The sequence below is a fragment of the Patella vulgata genome, chromosome 1, assembly GCF_932274485.2.
Source record: "Patella vulgata chromosome 1, xgPatVulg1.2, whole genome shotgun sequence".
Classification (NCBI taxonomy): domain Eukaryota; kingdom Metazoa; phylum Mollusca; class Gastropoda; family Patellidae; genus Patella; species Patella vulgata.
Window position 1 is genome coordinate 82267885 of NC_065879.2, and position 19555 is coordinate 82287439.

Here is a 19555-nt window from a genome sequence, read left to right on the forward strand (position 1 = left end):
TATCTTCAACAAAATGTACTATTTGAAAGACAAATTAGTCGGTCAATATTGAACAGGTAACCAAGCACAAAGTCTGTATTTAAAGCACAGTTAAAGCTAACAATTATTTAGCAATGAGTAGCATGACTGTATTGCCATTCCAATTAAATCCACCTAGCATTCCAATAATTAATTTGACATTAAAGGCTTTTTAAAAATATCTCCCCTAGATTTCTAATTAATTATTCCTTTTGTCCCCTATATAGGTTAATAGCTACATAATTCTAGACATTCAACAAGGATTTATATTGTGAAATATAAGAAATAGCCATTCTTATAATAAATAATGTTTTGCCCCATTAATTCAAATAAGCTAGATGTTTTAAATACGATTATCGTCAAAACAAGGCAAGGATTCAAAAACAAACCAAAGGCTAATATTAATTTGCCTCCCTATTAAACAATATACTGTAAAACACAATTATAATATGTACGCTTCAAAATTCATTTATTAGTACGATAATTTTTATACTGACTATTAATCGTGCTATGTAAAAAACTTTAATACATTAATACTTTGATGAATACATTAACATTTCATAATACACCTGTTTCGTGTGATGTTTTTTTGACGATATCAGATACATAGTGAGAAATTTTATTTTCATTAGATAAACCCAGGCTTGCCACTTAACCCCTGTGCGGACACGTCGCACGAAAAAAATTGTCGGCAACAAGGGGTAATCTAGGAGCCGAGACATAAATTGTTTTTTGGATGCATAATTTTATTTAAATACGATCAAACTACGGCTTCGTATAAAGACTGAAAAATAATCAATCAGAGTGAAAAAGGAATATGAGGTATTAACAGTGACAATATTAATTATAAGGTATTTTTGAAACCATACAAATCTACAAATAACTTAATTGTCATTTCTATGTAGAATCGTCCTTTGATGGGGTTGGTAGAGTACCTAGATTCGCTTTTAAATCTAAATTACTAGAACGACCGACAGATTATATCATCAGTAAGAAGTATTCCAAATACAAAGCTTGCACCGAGCAAAGGACAGATTAGACATTTGTAACCAGCAAAATGTTGAAAGGAAAGGGGAGGGGACCCACAAGTCCACTTGTGTCCGATACCCAACAAGGTCCCAAATATAAACAATCGCTTCTAATGTATACAAAATAATATTAATCATAATAATGTATAAACCCTAAAATAATGGGTATAAATGAAAACGACATGAAACACGTCTTTTCAGAACTAAGGAATTATCTCTACTGGAGCAAACGTATCCATGTAAATTGTGCTATTTTAATATCAGAAATATATGTAAAATGTGTAACTGTGGAGGCCACTAAGTTACTTGTTAATTCTCTGGTCACTTCTCGATTAGATAACTTTAATTCACTTTTAGTTGGTTTACTTTTAAAGCTTATAGATAAATTACAAAAAGTACAGAATACTGCAGCTAGACTTGTTACTTTTAAATGTTTAAAAATTTTAGCTCCTGTTTACCTCTCAGATCTTTTAGAACTTTATACACCTGGCCGAACATTACGTTCATCAGATAAACTACTTTTAAAGTCCAAAACTGTTAAACTAGTCTCTTATGGTCAGCGCTCTTTTAGTTATCAAGCACCTGTTTTATGGAATAATCTACCATTTAGTTTAAGATGTTGTACATCTCTATATTCTTTTAAAAAACAACTTAAAACACGTTTATTTAATCAGGCTTTTAACTGACTCTATATACAATCGTTAACATGTCCATAATCTTGTTGTTTATTTATGATTACATTGTCACTTTGTAAAGTGCCCATGAACATGTTATATGAAAGGGCGCACAATAAATATGATGTAATAATAATAATAATGATAATAGTAATAATAATAATAATTTTCCAAAATTATTTTCCAGAAAATTGAAAATTATTTTCCAAAATTGAAAATTATTCTACAAAATTGAGGGGGGGGGGCACAAGACCCCTTGTGTCAGATAATGTAATACTCGTAGTTTCTTGCCAAATGATGAATGTTGCCTCTGCCTCACTTCCGTTCTATTTGCAACATTGTACTCGACATTAAGTAGCTGACAATGTATAAAATTATCGCTAGACAATTATGAACCAGTTCCTCACAAACGTTAAGAATATGGTCGAACGAACACAAATCGGCAACCTATTCACCTAGCGACAGATTCGACCGATAAGCTGGCAACCTTTTCGTTGGCAACCTATTCAGAATAAAGACTAGAATCGCCCAAACTCATCTATATTTATCAACCAATAAAATCCAACGTTAAATGTATGAAATGAAAGTAGAATATATTACCGTACACAACTACAATATTAAACATGCATTATGCAAGAGCAAAATCTGCTTATTACAAGTCTTTCTTTAGGCCTGAAATGTTATCTAAATTATCAATTAGACATTAATTAACTTATCCAGACCATAATAAACTCTCGATATCAAGGCTAGCATTAGATGTTGGCTGGATTAGATTCCTATATGCCGCTTAACCGCCATTGATAATTAAATCAAAACAGTGGATAATCAAGACTATGCTGTTTATATTAATGATTTTAGTAATGATGACCGAGACTATGCGAAAATTTCTCCCGCTTCGTTCTCGGCTCATAGAGAACTGCAATCTCTTTATCTTATCTCCCATAATGTATCTTTAAGCTATTCCTTTAATCAGAATTGAAGTGTAATTTCGGATAATCGTACAAGGAATCCTGGGCAATTGGAATTCGACGCAGAGTATACAGAAACACCACTGACCGGACAAATTTCCTTCATAGTACACTGTATAGTATATTCCCGTCTTCAATAGTCCAGCCGGTTTAGTAAAGTGGGAAATTAAAACCCATTCCATTTTTTTTTTCATTTTTTTAATTTATTTATTTTTTTTTTTTTTTTTTTTTTTTTTACAGCTGAGTCAATTATCAGTGGGGACGCAACGTGTGATAACAATATGTCATTTTATGCTGATGGCATTCTGTATGCTGAGAATGATGACTGGAAGGTGTCGTCGTCCATCAATATTCCGGACGATACCAAAGTTGTGGCTATAAAATGCGAAGATTGGGGATCAGCTGCTGGAATTAAGGCAGCATTGGATAACGGCATTAAGACAGATATTTCTTGGAAATGTTCAGATACAATTGAAGTCGGTTGGGATCAAATCGGGTAATGAATGCTTTAATTTAGATAAAGAGCGTGATTGTACACTACTTTTTTAGGGGTCACGGTGACTACGTGGGTAAGACGCTGGCTCGCTAGCCTGGAGGTCAGGTGTTCGATCCCTGGCTGCATTGGCCGAGAAAGTTCATCCAGATTTTTCGGCGTGCCCCCCCCCCTTGTCAGTGATGCAGGACGGAGGGCCTGACAAGGACAGCTGTCTAGTCCTTCGGATGGGACGAAAACCCGAAGTCCCTTGTACACATTGGCGTGCACTTAAAAGATCCCTTGATAGTTGGAATTCGATATAAGAGTAGGCCGTAGTGCCGCTGTCCGGACACAAATTCCCCTTATAGCCCACTGTATGGCATATGCCCGTCTTCATTGGCCCAGTTCGGAGCAGAACAGTAGGACTTTAAACCCCATTTCATTTCATTTTTTCATTTCACACTACTTTTTTAAATGTGAATACTTTAATATCTTTTTTAAGAAAAATGTCACACAAGCATGAAGTTTTTGTTGGATACTAATAAAAAAATCATACTTCTGTGACATTTTTCTGAAGAAAACAATATTAAAGTATTCACATTTAAAGTTTTCAAATTTAAGGTAGTAGTGTACAATCAGAATGGGTAAAAAAAATTGGCCCACCCTGTAGTTCAAATAGTAGATAATGGAAATTGAATATATTGAATCGGGTAAGGAATAGTTTAGTGTTGGCTATACAGCCCCTTTCTAGAATATCTCGTTGGGTTGGATGGCCGAATGGTTAGCAGTGCGCTGTATCATAAGGCCTGTCATTGAATCAACTGGCGTGGTTTCGAATCCCCGGTTGTACGTGACAAGGAGTAGGGTCGCCTGTCCACCCTTTTGGGTTTTCTCCGGGTCCTCCGGTTCCCTCCAACTGCTAAAGATCCCTACGCGCAAGCGAATTATTAAAATTAAACCATATGTTAGTCCCGAAATGAACTAGTTTGTGTCGAGTGGACGTTAAACCCCACTTCTCTCTCTCTCTCTCTCCCTCTCTCTCTCTCTCTCTCTCTCTTTCTAGAATATCTAGTTATACTTATATTAAAGAAACATCATATAAGATTTAGATAAAGAGATGACCTATCTTGCTATAATAGATAATCAAAAATGAATATATGAAGTTTTGACGGGATAGTTTCGATTGTCAAGTTCCATTGCTACGATAATACTATAAGTCTCGGTTATCCATTTTAACGTTAAATTATGTGATGGCACGGTTGTTATCAATATCACTGACATCCGTTGAACATGGGTTTTTCATTTGCAGCATAATGCCTAATTAATAAAATATAAGACATGATAAGCCCCACCACCACCCAACACTAAAAAAAACCATAGACCCGCATAATATTCGGGTTAATGAACACGTTGATAAAAAAAATTCAAAATTAAATATTTTGATTATATTGATGAGCCAGAAAATCCACAGCAACCACTGGTTCAGCAAGACTGATTGGTTGGCACTTTATTTCCTGATATCTTCACTGCCTGCGTATAATGCGTTAAAATTAGACAAGCAACCATGTTTGGAAGCAGGCTGAACATATCTATTGGGACGCTTCAAATAGCGATTCATGCGTTGTCATTTCTGACAAATTGTATAATGTTTATGTATAATTGTATGATATTTTGTCGGGTATAATGCGCCATACATCTTAATCTAGAGAAAACAAAATCCTTGAAACATTCGTTTTTGCATTTGTTACAGATTTGATGACAGTGCGTGGAGTGTTGCTTTTATTCCTGTTAGTAATCCATGGGGAACTCGTCCCGCATCCTTGGTTGGAAAAGCTGATTGGATATGGACCAGCATATACACCGGAAAACACGTGGTTGTCTATTGTAGAAAAGTCATCGACTCAGGTAACTCTGATTATGTACACGAGAATCATTTTTCCGTTTTATCATTTATTTTTTCTATTTAAAAGGGGGACACGGTGGGTCAGTGATTAAAGAGTTGGCTTACTAATCAGGGGACCCAGGGGTGATCCTCAGAATTCTTCAGCGTGGTAACTTAAAAATTAATTTCAACCAATTAATTATAATTTATTTCTATTAACTATATTAATTGATTATAGGTTATATTTCTGTCAATTAATTATACAGATACATCACCCACAACATCCAGTGAGACAGATGCAACATCTAGTGATCCAGATACTACAGCAACTAGTGGTGTAGATACACACCATACAACAACCACTGTAGATACATCAACCACTATAGATATAACAACCAATGTAGATACAGCAACCACTATAGATAAAACAAGCACTGTAGATACAGTAACCACTGTAGATAAAACAACCACTGTAGATACAAAAACAACTGCTACAACTAGTGATAGAGATACACTACCTACAACAACCAGTGTAGATACAACAACCACGATAGATACACCACTTCCAACAACTAATGATACAGATACACCACCTCCGACAACTGTAGATACAACAACAACTTCTACAACTAGTGATACAGATACACCACCTACAACAACCAGTCTAGATACAACAACCACGATAGATACATCACTTCCAACAACTAATGATACAGATACACCACCTCCGACAACTAGTGGTGCTGACACAACAACTCACACATTTAATAAGATGCCCAGTAAAGAGCCCAAGAAGTTGTGTCACTGTAACTGCAATAAAAGATCCAACACTAGTCAAACAAACAATCTCCAGGCAAGGATTACTTCACTACAGAACGATCTGAAAGTGCCAACCAAAAATCTTTCATCCACAATACGTAGACGTATATCAGCTGCCGACTCCAGGGTATCATCCTCGATTATTGGGACAACCTCCGCCATCATCTTGATCTGTACAATAGGTGTCATGGTCGTGGCTGACATCCTAACCATAGCTAAACACATCTATAGCAATTTCTGTGATGTAAGAAAGAGCGACAGAGATACTGAAATGATGTGAACTTTTACAGCATATAAAAAAATACTTGATTTATTGAATTAAGTAAATAAGAATAATTTTAAGAACATTGCTCGGTAACATACGTGAACAGTCCAAATTAGACGACAGTTGTTTGCGCCTGCTTAGTCTATTATACAATTATAAACGTTTGTTTAAAATTACTTCGTCGGGTTGTTAATCAGCCATCTTTAATTACTTTCTCATCGTCTTGTGAGATATGTTTTTCTTTGTTCATTACAAATGGTGCTCGAAACAAACCACTATGTGCATAGAGTACACGACGTCGTGTACTAATTTTAAAATGTTCCTTGTGCCTTAATTATTAGATATTGGAATCCCATATTTTCAGGGTAAGACAACAACATAAATATTTATTGATATGACCCAATATTGAAGGCTAATTCGTGTTTTTAATTTCTAATATTATAAGTAATACTGATTTATAATGCTCTTTATTATATACATGGGGGTTGTGCTCAAGGTGCGGTACATTAAAATCCCGGTTTCTAGAATTACCTCCCTTTAACCCAGAACTCTTCAAAAAAGCGAAAGTGCATGTCCGCATCCATGCTGCCCAACGACCACAGTAGTGTTTTGTGTATTTGGATACACCATCCTACTTGTACCGACTGGGTAGACTTAGATTCAGGGTCTTATTCAAGGACTCGACGTACAATTCGTGTCTCGGTCGTGCAGTCGTTTGGACACAAATCTTACTTGCACTAAGTAACTTGCTAGAGATGTGGCGTCATCTTTTGATGTTGGCGTACCCCTATCAGCTATCAACATCAATATGTCATCCATAATTATTGTGACGACCTCGGTCGTCATCGGATGATATCTAAACTCATGACTATCTCGTTAATGTGCGACGCCGTCAAACGCATTGTGTGACAACTCGATATCTTCATGAATGCTGGGAAAGTGCCAGATCAGTGGTGCAGCCCTTAGTCGTTCGTGTACGTAAAAGACATTTCGAATTTGAAATAAAACTAGGTCGTAGTGTCGCTGTCCAGACGAAATTTCCCTCAGCACACTGTATGGCGTATTGCCGCCATCATTAGTCCGTTTGGAGCAATACAAGAAGATGGATCATTTCATGGATGGCAGCACACTGATCCGCAGTGAATATTCGCTAGGCCGCTACAATCCCTGATAAGGATGACATCAATGCGACTTAATGAGTCTCAAATATTAACTTTTTTCCACCGACAAATTAAATTCTAAAACATTTTTTTGATGTATTAGAAAAACAAATAAAGACGTAGGTAAAAATCATATCCTATTTAGTGTAAATGGGTATTGTATTAACATGACTAAAAGGCAGCATTCTGCCCGAAGCAGTAACGTCTTATGTAAACAATGCACGCGCCATTCAGCCAATGATTGACGCCACGTGCTGTGACGGCACGTGTTAAAGACAGTCATCTTTTACAGAGATATTAGAGAAGACTTGTAATTCTCTGTGAAACAGATTGGGATGCCAGCAGAAATGTTCCGGTGCTTTCCACATTTCATTTCGTACACTGTTTTGTGTATTTAATGGCGTGTGTTTCTATTGTTTCGTTATTCGTCGCTAACGAATAATAAAACCTATTTAACTTCACCATTCCATGTGTATTTGGTGCATTTACCACAGTGTGTATTTTTTTGTATTGTTTAAAGCATTGAAATCTGGTCGTATATTGCCCTCACACTATCTGTCAGTCAGTCCGTCCTTCACAGTTCTTGTCTGCATAATAGAGGCTACAATAATCCATATATCTTCAAAATTGATATGGTGTTGTGTCTGTTACTTTATTTCAAAGGCATTTCGATTTATTTATATTTTTTGTTTTACTTGGCTTATGAAGCCACATTCTATTTAATTCGTTCGTTTTCTGACTCGGTATTGCGTTATGACGCCACTATGACGTCATAGCAAGAATTTGACCCCATCCTATGATTCAGTTTATATTGACTTATAGTACATTTATATGGTCTAAAACACTTCGTTTCGGAGATATTTGGCATTTTGAGCCATTTCATCTTGGATTGATTATCAATTTTTGCCTAGACGCGCAAATCTGATTTTGGAAGACTGTTGGTATTTTGATAAGCAAGTACCCTAGATACAAAAACAGTTCAGTTCAGCTTTCGCAAATATATTCCAGGTAAAAATCTAGATTTACTTGACTATGACGTAAAAAAACCTGTCGATAGTCCAGATTTATTCCCCTTAGTTAAGAAATTTTGTTAGCACCCTTAAAGGCTTTAATCATGATCTGATTTTTTTTGATTTTTTAAATATGTGTTTTTGGACGACTGATCTGCTGGTGGGCGTATGTATGTTTCGTTTCCTGACAACCTATGCTTTTATTGAAATAAATTATTGTGGTTTCACATCTCATATCTTTGTTTCAAATTGCAATAAAATTTCTGACATTTTGAATATACGGAGTTTTGGGGTTTGTTCTACACTTTTCGCAGTCTCGCCTGTCCATCCTCGTGGGGTATCTCCGGATCGTCCAGTTCCCTCCAAGCGAATTATTGAAATAAAATTGAATCATATGTTAGTCTAGATATGACCTAGTTTGTGTTAAGTTGACGTTAAACCCCAGTTCATTTTTCTCTCTCTTTTCACAGTCACAAAACGATCTCACTCCTCGCAGTGTTTCGTTTCACTGCTGGACTGATTGTCACTGACTGATGATTCCTGTCCCAAATTACGTCACGACCCGCGATATTCTATGGAAAGAGAAGTTGAGATTAACATTGACTCGACACAAGCCTAGGTCATTTCGGGACTAACCCTTGGTCAAATTATATTTCAATAATTCACTTGCGTGTATGTAGGGGTCTTTAGCAGTGGGAGGAAACCGCAGAATTCGCTTGGATAGGCGACCCTACTTCTTTTCACGTACAAGCGGGGAGTCGAAACCGCGTCACTGGATTCAATGACAGACCTTGTGAGATAACGCAGTAGGCAGATTTAGCTCTTGCATAATGTATGGTTAATAAAAACCCCACTGACGTATCTTTAGGTAAATTTTTATCACATTTCTGCTCGTTTTGTTTTCGTTCGTTTGAAACTTTACACAGTTATGTAAGTTTTGATCGTTTTGGATTAGCGCCGTTTTATCTATAAACTATCCGTTGCCATCTTTACATTTCGCTGAACCGCTCTGATGCGCCTCTATTTAATTCGATTGAATCAAAGCCTGCAAATTATCTATCGTTGCGATCTTGATTTTGATTTCTTTAATAATCAATTTGTGTACAGTCTACCTTGGCTTAACAAAATTTTCTGAAAAATTTAAGTGGCTATAAGGAGAGCATGAAATCAATGAATGATTAATAAATGATATCAATGAGAGTATGAAATTAGTGGGACTATGACGTTAATGAGAGTATGAAATTAATGAATGACTTTTAATGAGGGCAGAAATAATTCGATCCCTGCATTGGCCCAGAAAGTTCATCGTGATTTTCTGGCGTTGCTTCCCCTTGTCAGTGGTGCAGAACGGAGGACCTAACGAGGGCAGTCGTCTAGCCGTTCTGATGGGACAAAGAAACGAGAACCGGTGTATACATTGGCGTGCACGTAACAGATCCCTTGGCAGTTGGAATTTGATATAAAAGTAGGCCATACTGCCGATGCCCCGGGCAAAATTTCCCGTCTTCATTATCCCAGTAGGAAATGAATGAAATGAAATGGAGTTTAACGTCCTACTGTTCTGCTCCTAACCTGGGCTAATGAAGACGGGCATACGCCATACAGTGTGCTATGAGGGAAATTTTGCCCGGACAGCGGCACTACGGCCTACTCTTATATCGAATTCCAACTGCCAAGGGATCTTTTACGTGCACGCCAATGTGTACACGGGACCTCGGTTTTTCGTCCCATCCGAACGACTAGACAGCTTTCCTTGTCAGCCCCTCCGTCCTGCATCACTGACAAGGGAGAACCACGCCGGAAAATCTAGATGAACTTTCTCGGCCAATGCAGGGATCGAACACCCGACCTCCAGGCTAGCGAGCTAGCGTCTTACCCACTAAGCCACGTGATCCTCTATCCCAGTAGGAGAAGAACAGTAGGACGTTAAACCCCATTGCATTTCATTTTTGGCATATAATAACGAATGATATTAATGGGAGCATGAACTCAATGTGCCGATCCCGTAACTTAAAAAAAGTACTTCGTTGGGCTAGCTACCCGATAAATCAGTGTAGGGCGACCTTGAAATAAACTAGTTAGAACACTTTTTGTTTTTTTGATTGACCCTAATCAAAATATTTTTATTCATTTGATTGAACCTAATGGTCTTCCGTATATCCAATTACAGGATTTTAAAGAGGTACGGATATATTGTTTGAACTTTAAAGAACTAAGGTGCATGTGCACTATGTATTGTACTAAGAAATGACAGACAGGAATCTTTTTAAATACGTGAAATCCGATGAAATGAATTTGTATTCAAATTGAATATAAACAGTCACATTTCGGTGCACCAGATAATATTACCAGTCTGAAAACACTTGAACTGCTTCATATCTACGGGTTTTCTACTCGGGTCTCGCTTATTAAAATGAAATGGGGTTTAACGTCCTACTGTTCTGCTCCGAATTGGGCTAATGAAGACGAGTATACTCCATATAGTGTGCGATGAGGGAAATTTTGCCCGGGCAGCGGCACTACGGTCTACTCTTATATCGAATTCCATCTGTCAAGGGATCTTTTACGTGCACGCCAATGTGTACACGGGACCTCGGTTTTAGGTCCCATCCGAGCGACTAGACAGTTGCCTGCATCACTGACAAGGGGGGGGGGGGGATACGCCGCAAAATCTGGATGAACTTTCTCTGCCAATGCAGGGATCGAACACCCGACCTCCAGGCTAGCGAGCCAGAGTCTTAGCCTTTTAGCCACCGTGACCCCCTCCCATATTAAAACACGGATCAACATTCACACTAGCTTGTGGGACTGTTTAGGGAATTATGTACAGCGAGGAAATTATTATAGATGATTTCAAAATAATTAATATCCTTGGATGCCCCCCTGAAATGGATGCTCTTGTACGTCTACCCCTCTGTACCCTCCATGCACAACATTGCCCCGCAAAGCACAAAAATACCGTAGTCTAGACAATCTGAAATACTATAGTGAATTATTCTTGGAGAATCTTTTTCCAACGACATAAATTATATAAGGCAAAAATTGTACTTAAATGGTAGAATGAATTTTATGACTAAAAATGCTAAATATATCTTCTGCAAATAGTCCTCTATAAACCTTTACTGACTAAATGGGGGATAAAAAGTTTTCAAGTTCAAGGCGAAATGGGGATGAGATAAATTAGAGAGATTCTTCCAAGTAGAGTTGTCTTCCTTGCCAGACTTTGTGGATAATGCCTCCTTTGATCGGTATCTACATTCCGGAAAAACCTAATTGACATCGAATATCTTGTAAACCACAATAACACGATTACGACACAGTTGTTAATAAAAAGTGTGATGTGCACATGATTATTAGTTTAGTTGGATACTAGGAAGGGATATAGATGGGTTATGAAGTTTAAAAACTTAATTTTTCATTTATACAGTGTAGACGTAGACGACATTATTACTAAAACATGGTATGTCAACATATTAAAAGATTCGTTTTATTTCAAGTGATGAAATCAAATATTTGATTTATTTTGTTTCAATGCATCTTAAAGACCGTATGACTCTATTTTTTATACCTTAAAATAGACGAAAATGGTAGAGGGAGAGAGAGAGAGAGAGAGAGAGAGAGAGAGAGATGGGGTTTAACGTCCACTTGACACAAGCTAGGTCATTTCGGGACTGACATATGAGTCAATTTTATTTCGATAATTAGCTTGCGCGTAGGGGTCTTTAGCAGTGGGAGGAAACTGGAGGACCCAGAGAAAACCCACGACCCTACACTTTGTCACGTACAACCGGGGAATCGAAACCTCGCCAGTTGACTCAATGACAGACCTTATGATACAGCGCGCACGTGCTAACCATTCGGCAATCCATATCCCCCCCCCACGATGAAAATGGTTCTATTAATGTAATATAAATGTATGTAAAATGATTTATATTAACAAATATTATATTTTCTTATCAGTTACATTTGGTGAAATATGTGAATTGTTCATATTGATCGACAGTCGTTTAAGCCTATAATTAGTCTGTGCTACACGTTTTTTTATTATTATTGTATCATTTATGAATCAACCATTACTAATTACTTCCACATGTCTTGTAGGGTATGATTCTATTTCTTCATTACAAAATGTCATCCGAAACCATAGAATACACGACTCGTGTACTGATTATAAAATATTAACCGTGTCTAAAATATTGGATATAGTTGCACGGTCAGATAACAACATCAATATTGATTGAAATTGATCAATATTGAATTCTAATTCGTGTTTTTGATTTCGAATATTATGGAAAATATTGATTTAGAGACTTAGCTCCTTTAACCTTCATTTACCAGGGTTTTCTTAACGCACGGAGGCACTGGACAGTTCCCGGGGGCGGGGGAATGAGGATAGGGGTCCCATGTTAATATATGTATTTTGTGCCTTGCTGTCAATAAATAAATAAAAAAATAAATAAATCATTGGACATTGGAATTATATGTTTAATTTTATCCACCATTTACATTGTCATTCCTGCGAGTGGCTGTGTGGGTAGGGGATCTATAATACGACCATGCTCATTTACAATAGTATCTCTTCGATAATTGGCAAAACGATTGAATTTCACTGATAAGTTAGATATAAATATAGATAATAATCGATTTAACATTTACTTCACAACAAAAAGAAGATCGATTAAGCGTTTCACATCCCAGAATCTTGACATAACAACTTTTATTTACACTTGTCGCAAATTTGACCCATCACTTCATCTTAATATGAGGGTGGGGGGCGTGGCCAAATGGTTAGCGCGTGCACGCTGTATCATAACTTCATAAGGTCTCTCATTGAGTCAACTGCTATGGTTTATTAAATTAGACATTGCAGTCAACAGGCGGCGTGCTTACTTGAGCAAGTGCACACTGGTCCGCAGTGAATATTCACTAGGCCGCTACAATCACTGATAAGGATGACATCGACGCGACTTAATCAGTCACACATATTAACTAAATTCTAAAACATTTTTTTATGTATTAGAAAAATAAATAAAGACGTTTGAAGTATTTGTAGGTAAAAAGTATTTCCTATGTTAGTGTAAATGGGTATTAAAATGAGTAAAAGCCGCCATTCTGCTCGAATCAGTAACGTCTTATGTAAACAATGCACGTGCCATTGAGCCAATCAATTCGTAATACTCTGTGAAACAGATTGGAGCAAGTGATGTGATGTTTAAAAATAAACATGACTTTCTTTAGATATGCAATTTCTGAGAAATTCAAAATAAGTAATTTGAAAGCTTATGATTTAGTGTTAGTGGTTGGAGTGATTGAGGAGCCACGGTGGCTAGGTGGGTAAGGAGCTGGCTCGCTAGCCTGGAGGTCGGGTGTTCGATCCCTGCATTGGCCGAGAAAGGTCATCCCGATTTTCCGACGTGGTTCCCCATTGTCAGTGATGCAGGACGGAGGGCCCAGTATAGGAGCAGAACAGTAGGACGTTAAACCCCATTTCATTTCATTTCATTTGGAGTGATTGATTCCGGTGTTATTATAATATATGTGGGTAATATTGATTACTAGATGTTATACATAGTTATTTTAAGGTCCGGGGTTAGGGTAAATAGGGTTAGGGTTTGGATTAGTGCTAGCCCCTGTTTACATCTCGTGACCTATGACGAAAAATTGAGCTGACCTTATCATTTAGTACTAACCGTAACAGATAGGTTTTTTAGTCTAATACTATCCGTTGACCGAAACTAATCGGTTTTATCAAATTCTACGGAGCGCAACCGAGGGCAAAAATAAACAGAAATATCCCGTGTATTTGGCTTTTTGTACACTTGTTATTTACCTTACAAGTTATGACCCTTTAAAACCCAAACATCCATACCTCCAGTTCATAACTGTTTTCTTTACTGCGAGTGTTAAAGGGCCAATTGTAGATTTACAGGTTGTTTATATTTGGGCTACGGTAACAGATTATGTATATCAAACCATAGAGAAGACATATTTGTTTACTGCCCCACCCCATCCCCATTCAACAGGGCTATAATTTCAGCATCTGCCTCGGTTGATTAATATATTTCATTTACGTTTTGTTATCATTAGCTTTTTAAAACTGTTACATTTGCTGTTTATTGCCGATAATGGTTGAAGGAATCTCTTTCCAAAATTGGGTTTTCATCCTCATTATGCTTGAAACAACACATAGTGAACACATAGATTGTCAGCAAAGAGCAGACTTGCAGTATAATGGAACAGCAGTTGATTGTTCACACACAGGTATCTTAAGAGTTCCCGACAAACTTCCTGTAAACACCACAACTCTAGATTTAACGTTTAATAATATAACAATTCTATACAACAATGATTTCTTACATCTTGTCAATCTACGATATCTTGATGTTAGTTTTAATCCTATTCGCACAGTACAGTCATCATCATTTAACGGATTATCTTTATTGCTGATACTGGAATTTAATGGACATATGTTGGATTATAGTGAAGCTTCCATGCCAGATGACGTTTTTAAACCCCTTCAATCACTTACCAACCTAAGTATGAGATCAGATGTTTCACGGTTTCCTCTAAGACAATTTAATTTACCTGACTGGGTTTTTGGATCACTCACAAATTTAAGACATTTAAATATTGACACCGGCTCTAAAACCGTATTCAATTCTGGTTTTTCAGATTTGACAGAACTCAGGTATTTGGTTATCGGTGATACGGCAGTTCACGGAACTTCATTTGCGTGTGGACTTGGAACCATAACTAACGAAACCTTTAAAGGTCTCTTGAAAACACAGATAACATATCTACAATTAAATAGTTGCAATTTGCAAATATTCCACCATAATTCGCTTCGATATTTGACTAATTTAACAGATTTAATTATGCAGGGCACATCATTAGGGAAAGGAAGTCTGCAGGATGTTTTCCAGGCATTGAGTGTGTACCAAGATAAAAAAATGTCAGTTGTTTCCATTACCGATTTTGAATCTTATAGCAATGATGTCGGAACAGCGGCTTCAATTTCTGTTAAAACCGTATATCGTATATGTGTTAGTTATATTGATTTAAGTTCAAATTCTATAATATATATAGATTTTAAGGGAGTACCCCCGTTAAATTGTCCCCTAATGAAATGCGTGAAATCTCTCAACCTAAGGCATAACAAAATTAGCCTTGGTAGTCTACCTAAAGTGTGGTTTCTTTTTCTTCTACTTTTTTCAAACTTAGAAACGATTGACGTATCTCTACAGAGGAAATATTCTGTTGATGAAGCTACACGTACATGGGAAGAAGGTGGGGGCCATATACATCTTCCCATTCCGATACCGATGATAGTTCCCCAAAAAATCAAATCAATAAATGCTGCTGGATCTCCGAAATTCGGACCCTTGTTGGATATTTATTTTTTGAATGGAAAAGAAATGCAGTTACTAAATCTCTCATACTCTGGCCTCTCCGATTTTAATCATACAATTATAGGCCTGGATAATCTAGAAATTTTGGATTTCAGTCACAATGACATGAGCATCACCAGTGAAAAGTTTTTTGATACATTTCCAAATTTGAAACAATTACGTTTAAGCTGCGTACAATTTGATATTAACTTTATATCACAACATGGTAAAAGGCTGTTTAGTCCTTTAAAAAATCTCGAAAACCTTGATTTATCAGACAATGGCCTGTCGTTTTTGCCAAATGATATATTCAGCACGCTTGTAACATTACAAGTTATTAATCTGGCTTTTAATACTTTGATAACAATACCAGATTTAACATCTCTAAGTAAACTGAACTTTATAGATCTGAGTCACAACTCATTTACAACAATCGAAAATAAATACAGACTGATGTTGGATAAAACTGCAGAAAATAATCAAAAGTTCCATTTGTCACTTTGGGGAAACACCTTCTCTTGTATTTGTGAGTCGACTGGGTTTTTAATTTGGTTACAAGAAACCAGTGTTGAGTTAGATGGTGGTAATTATTCGTGCATGGACGTTACTGGGCAGATGACCTACACTAAAAAAGTTAAAACCCATTGGATAGCCTTTCAGAGATACTGTGTTTCAGGACTTTGGTTAAATATGGCGATGGGTGGGGCAAGTGTGGTTGTTGTTACTCTGATAATAGCTTTTGTTTTCATCAAAAATAAGATGAAACTAAAAATGATTCTTTTAAGAATGATAGGACAAAATATGTATCCCAAGAAGCGGAATGAATTTCTGTACGACGCCTATGTAATCTACACTGATTCTATCTATAGTTGGGTTTGTAATAAACTAAGAACTGAACTAGAAACCAATCGTAAAATAAAATTAAACCTACGAGATAGAGATCATTTACCGGGCGGTTCTCACGCAGATGATATATTAGAAGCTGTTAGAGACAGTTGGAAAATAGTTTTAATTTTAACTGAAGATTTCCTGAAAAGTGATCTGGCTTATTTTACAATGTGTAACTGTTTATCAGCCATAACACTAACAACACCACAACGATTAATCATTGTAATCGATCATCAGTTAAGAATACCTGCTAATGTCGATTTCTTAATAGAAGCTGTTTCACAAAGAAATATTATTACTGCTGACATTAAAACGGCAAATACATGTTTTAATTACCCCAGGTTGGCCGATATAATCCTGCATGAAGAAAGGACACAATAATTATTTTGTAACCCAGGACAGCCTTAATGCCCCTTTTAATGCCCTGTTTAATAAATGTTAATTCGTATAAATTTTGATCTATCCGTATTTAATAAACATTTATGTTTAAAGTAGCTAAGTCTAGAACTCAATATCATCCAAAACCTTCGACAATGAAAATACAAATTATTTGTCAATTTTAATCAACATTGGTGTTGTGATCTTACCGGAAAAAGATGGGCTTCTGATATCCAATATTTAAGACAAAATAAACATTTCAGCGCGATTTGTAACAAGCGACTCGAAGAACGAGGTTAGACATATTCCACAAGTCATGTCAAACGGTGACCCCATATTCTTATCCGGAGAACATGCGCAATAAATACTATCGGTGTAGACTGGAATAACCAGACGCTAGAGATTGCCATTGGATTGAGACTTCTGGCGTATTTCTCCGAACATAACTGCTTTGAAATTTTAGTAAAAACGTAAACGATTGAATGTAAATCAGTTTATAAACATTCATATAACATTATTATATACGTTGCGACCTATCTGTGTCAATTTGTAGGTCCCAAATATTAGTGATTTAGCTCCTTTAATGTCATTTACTACAGCTATATGAAGAGTTAATGTTATAATAAAGATAAACTAGTTAAGAGCTAAATATGCCTATTTCAAGTCTTTCTATAGGCTACAAATGTTATAGAAATTATTGATTAGACATTTATTTACATAACAACCTCAAAATCAAGTCTCTAGACCTTCGGCTGGGTTGGATACAGTTTGGGTTTAAACACTGTATTAAAGATACACTAGTTAAAAAACAATATTGGTGTCAGTTATTATCAGATATGTGGTAGAACTCGTTAAACACGTTCCAAATATAATTTTAACACAGAGATCATTGCTACGATAGATGCGTAATGGAGGTTTCTACAAAAGGAAGTGACGAGTTATTTGTCTATATAACTGACTGAAGTGACGAGTAATAACAGATACACGGGCAAAATAAAATTGAAATAAAACTGAACCATGTGTTAGTCCTGAAATGACCTAGTATGTAGACGTTAAACCCCATTCCTCTCTCTCTTTCTCTCTCCTTTGTATTTTCGAGATTGTCCTTGATTTGATAACGGATGAATTTACGTGTCAATGGTATAATTAAATTATTTATTTCGAGATTTAAAGATAATTGTCGATGGATTTCCGCTAAAGAGCTTCGACAGTAATGTGTCATGACTTTCGTGTGCTTCGTCATTAAAATGTTTCCTGTTTGGTCAGGGAGTAATATTATTTTGAAAAGATAGGGTATGATTATAGAAAAGTGTTGAATTTATAGACATATTTTCCTGTCGACACAATTTTCTTCTTCAATCTTTCCTATCAGTGAAGAACTGATTATACGTTTCTTTAAAGCGAGAATTTCAAATTTTCTAAGAAAGTCAAAACATAATTATTTCTATGTCTTTTGCTCAATAGGTTATCAACTCGCTATTATACGATCATGGGCATTATTTCCCACCCTTAAAAATCTATGACACAGGGAATAACACAATTACCTCCTCTGTTTCGCTATTGACAACATGGGGCAGCCATTTTCCAACGTTGGAATTTGAAGTTAAAAATGATATTTTTGCCAATTTCTCAGCTGGCAATAGCGAATTATAGGATTAATAGGTTTATTCTTTAACAGGGTAGGACTGTTTATGGATACCATCTATTTTAAGGCTTTATTTTAATACATTTTAAAAATATAACTTGAAAATTTGAAATTGCACCTTTAATTCTTTATTGTTAGTATTGCGAATGTTTTAAAGACCTAGAAGAACACTCAAATGATCAGATATATTCTTGTTCGCAACATGCAAATTTTCGATAATGCTATCAGAAGACGCTCTAATTGTGTATCAAGTGTGTGTGCGGGGGGGGGGGGGGGCGGGGCGGTTTAGAAAAAATTTACTCATAATATTGTTCGACTGTTGTAAGTTTAAATCGCTCATCTAAAACGATATCTTATCTTAAGATACATGCAATTGGGTGTTTGCCTCATCTATGCCGATAGAGGGAGCCACGGTGGCTAAGTGGGTAAGAAGCTGACTCGCTAGTCTGGAGGTCGGGTGTTCGATCCCTACATTGAACGTAGTTCATCGAGATTTTCCGGGCTGGTCTTACCCACTTAGCCACCGTGACCCTTTTATTTTTTAAAGCCATATAGTTATAACAATAGTTTTTGTCATGCACTGTCCCTCGCTTGAAAATTTATTTTTGCCTTGATATGATGTTTCAAAGAAATAACAATTCATACAGAATAATCTATTATATAGTGAGATTTCGTTTCTTTATGGCAGAAAAATAAGGGGTTTTTTTTTAATGTTTATACAAATGTTTTTGTTTATATAGTCATAATGTAATAGGTAATGGTAATTAATTACTGCAATGTATAATGGGTAATGACAATTAATTACATTGCTAAAAATGAGAATGTAATTGTAATGAATGCAAATAATTTGTTTTTCTAACTTGTATTTGTATATAAACCGTCTGTTTATTATTTTCATCATCATTTGCTTGAAAACGTTGAGAGAACCCCCAATAAAATGTCGCTTTAATTAAAATA

General features: G+C 36.3%; 1 protein-coding gene across 1 annotated transcript; it reads left to right on the forward strand.

Moving 5' to 3' along the window:
• Positions 1-14426: 14426 nt before the first annotated feature.
• LOC126824198 (toll-like receptor 4) lies at positions 14427-19555 on the forward strand. The gene has a single exon (XM_050553386.2). It carries the CDS (start codon positions 14470-14472, stop codon positions 16954-16956), a length of 2487 nt encoding a protein of 828 aa, XP_050409343.1. The 5' UTR covers positions 14427-14469; the 3' UTR covers positions 16957-19555.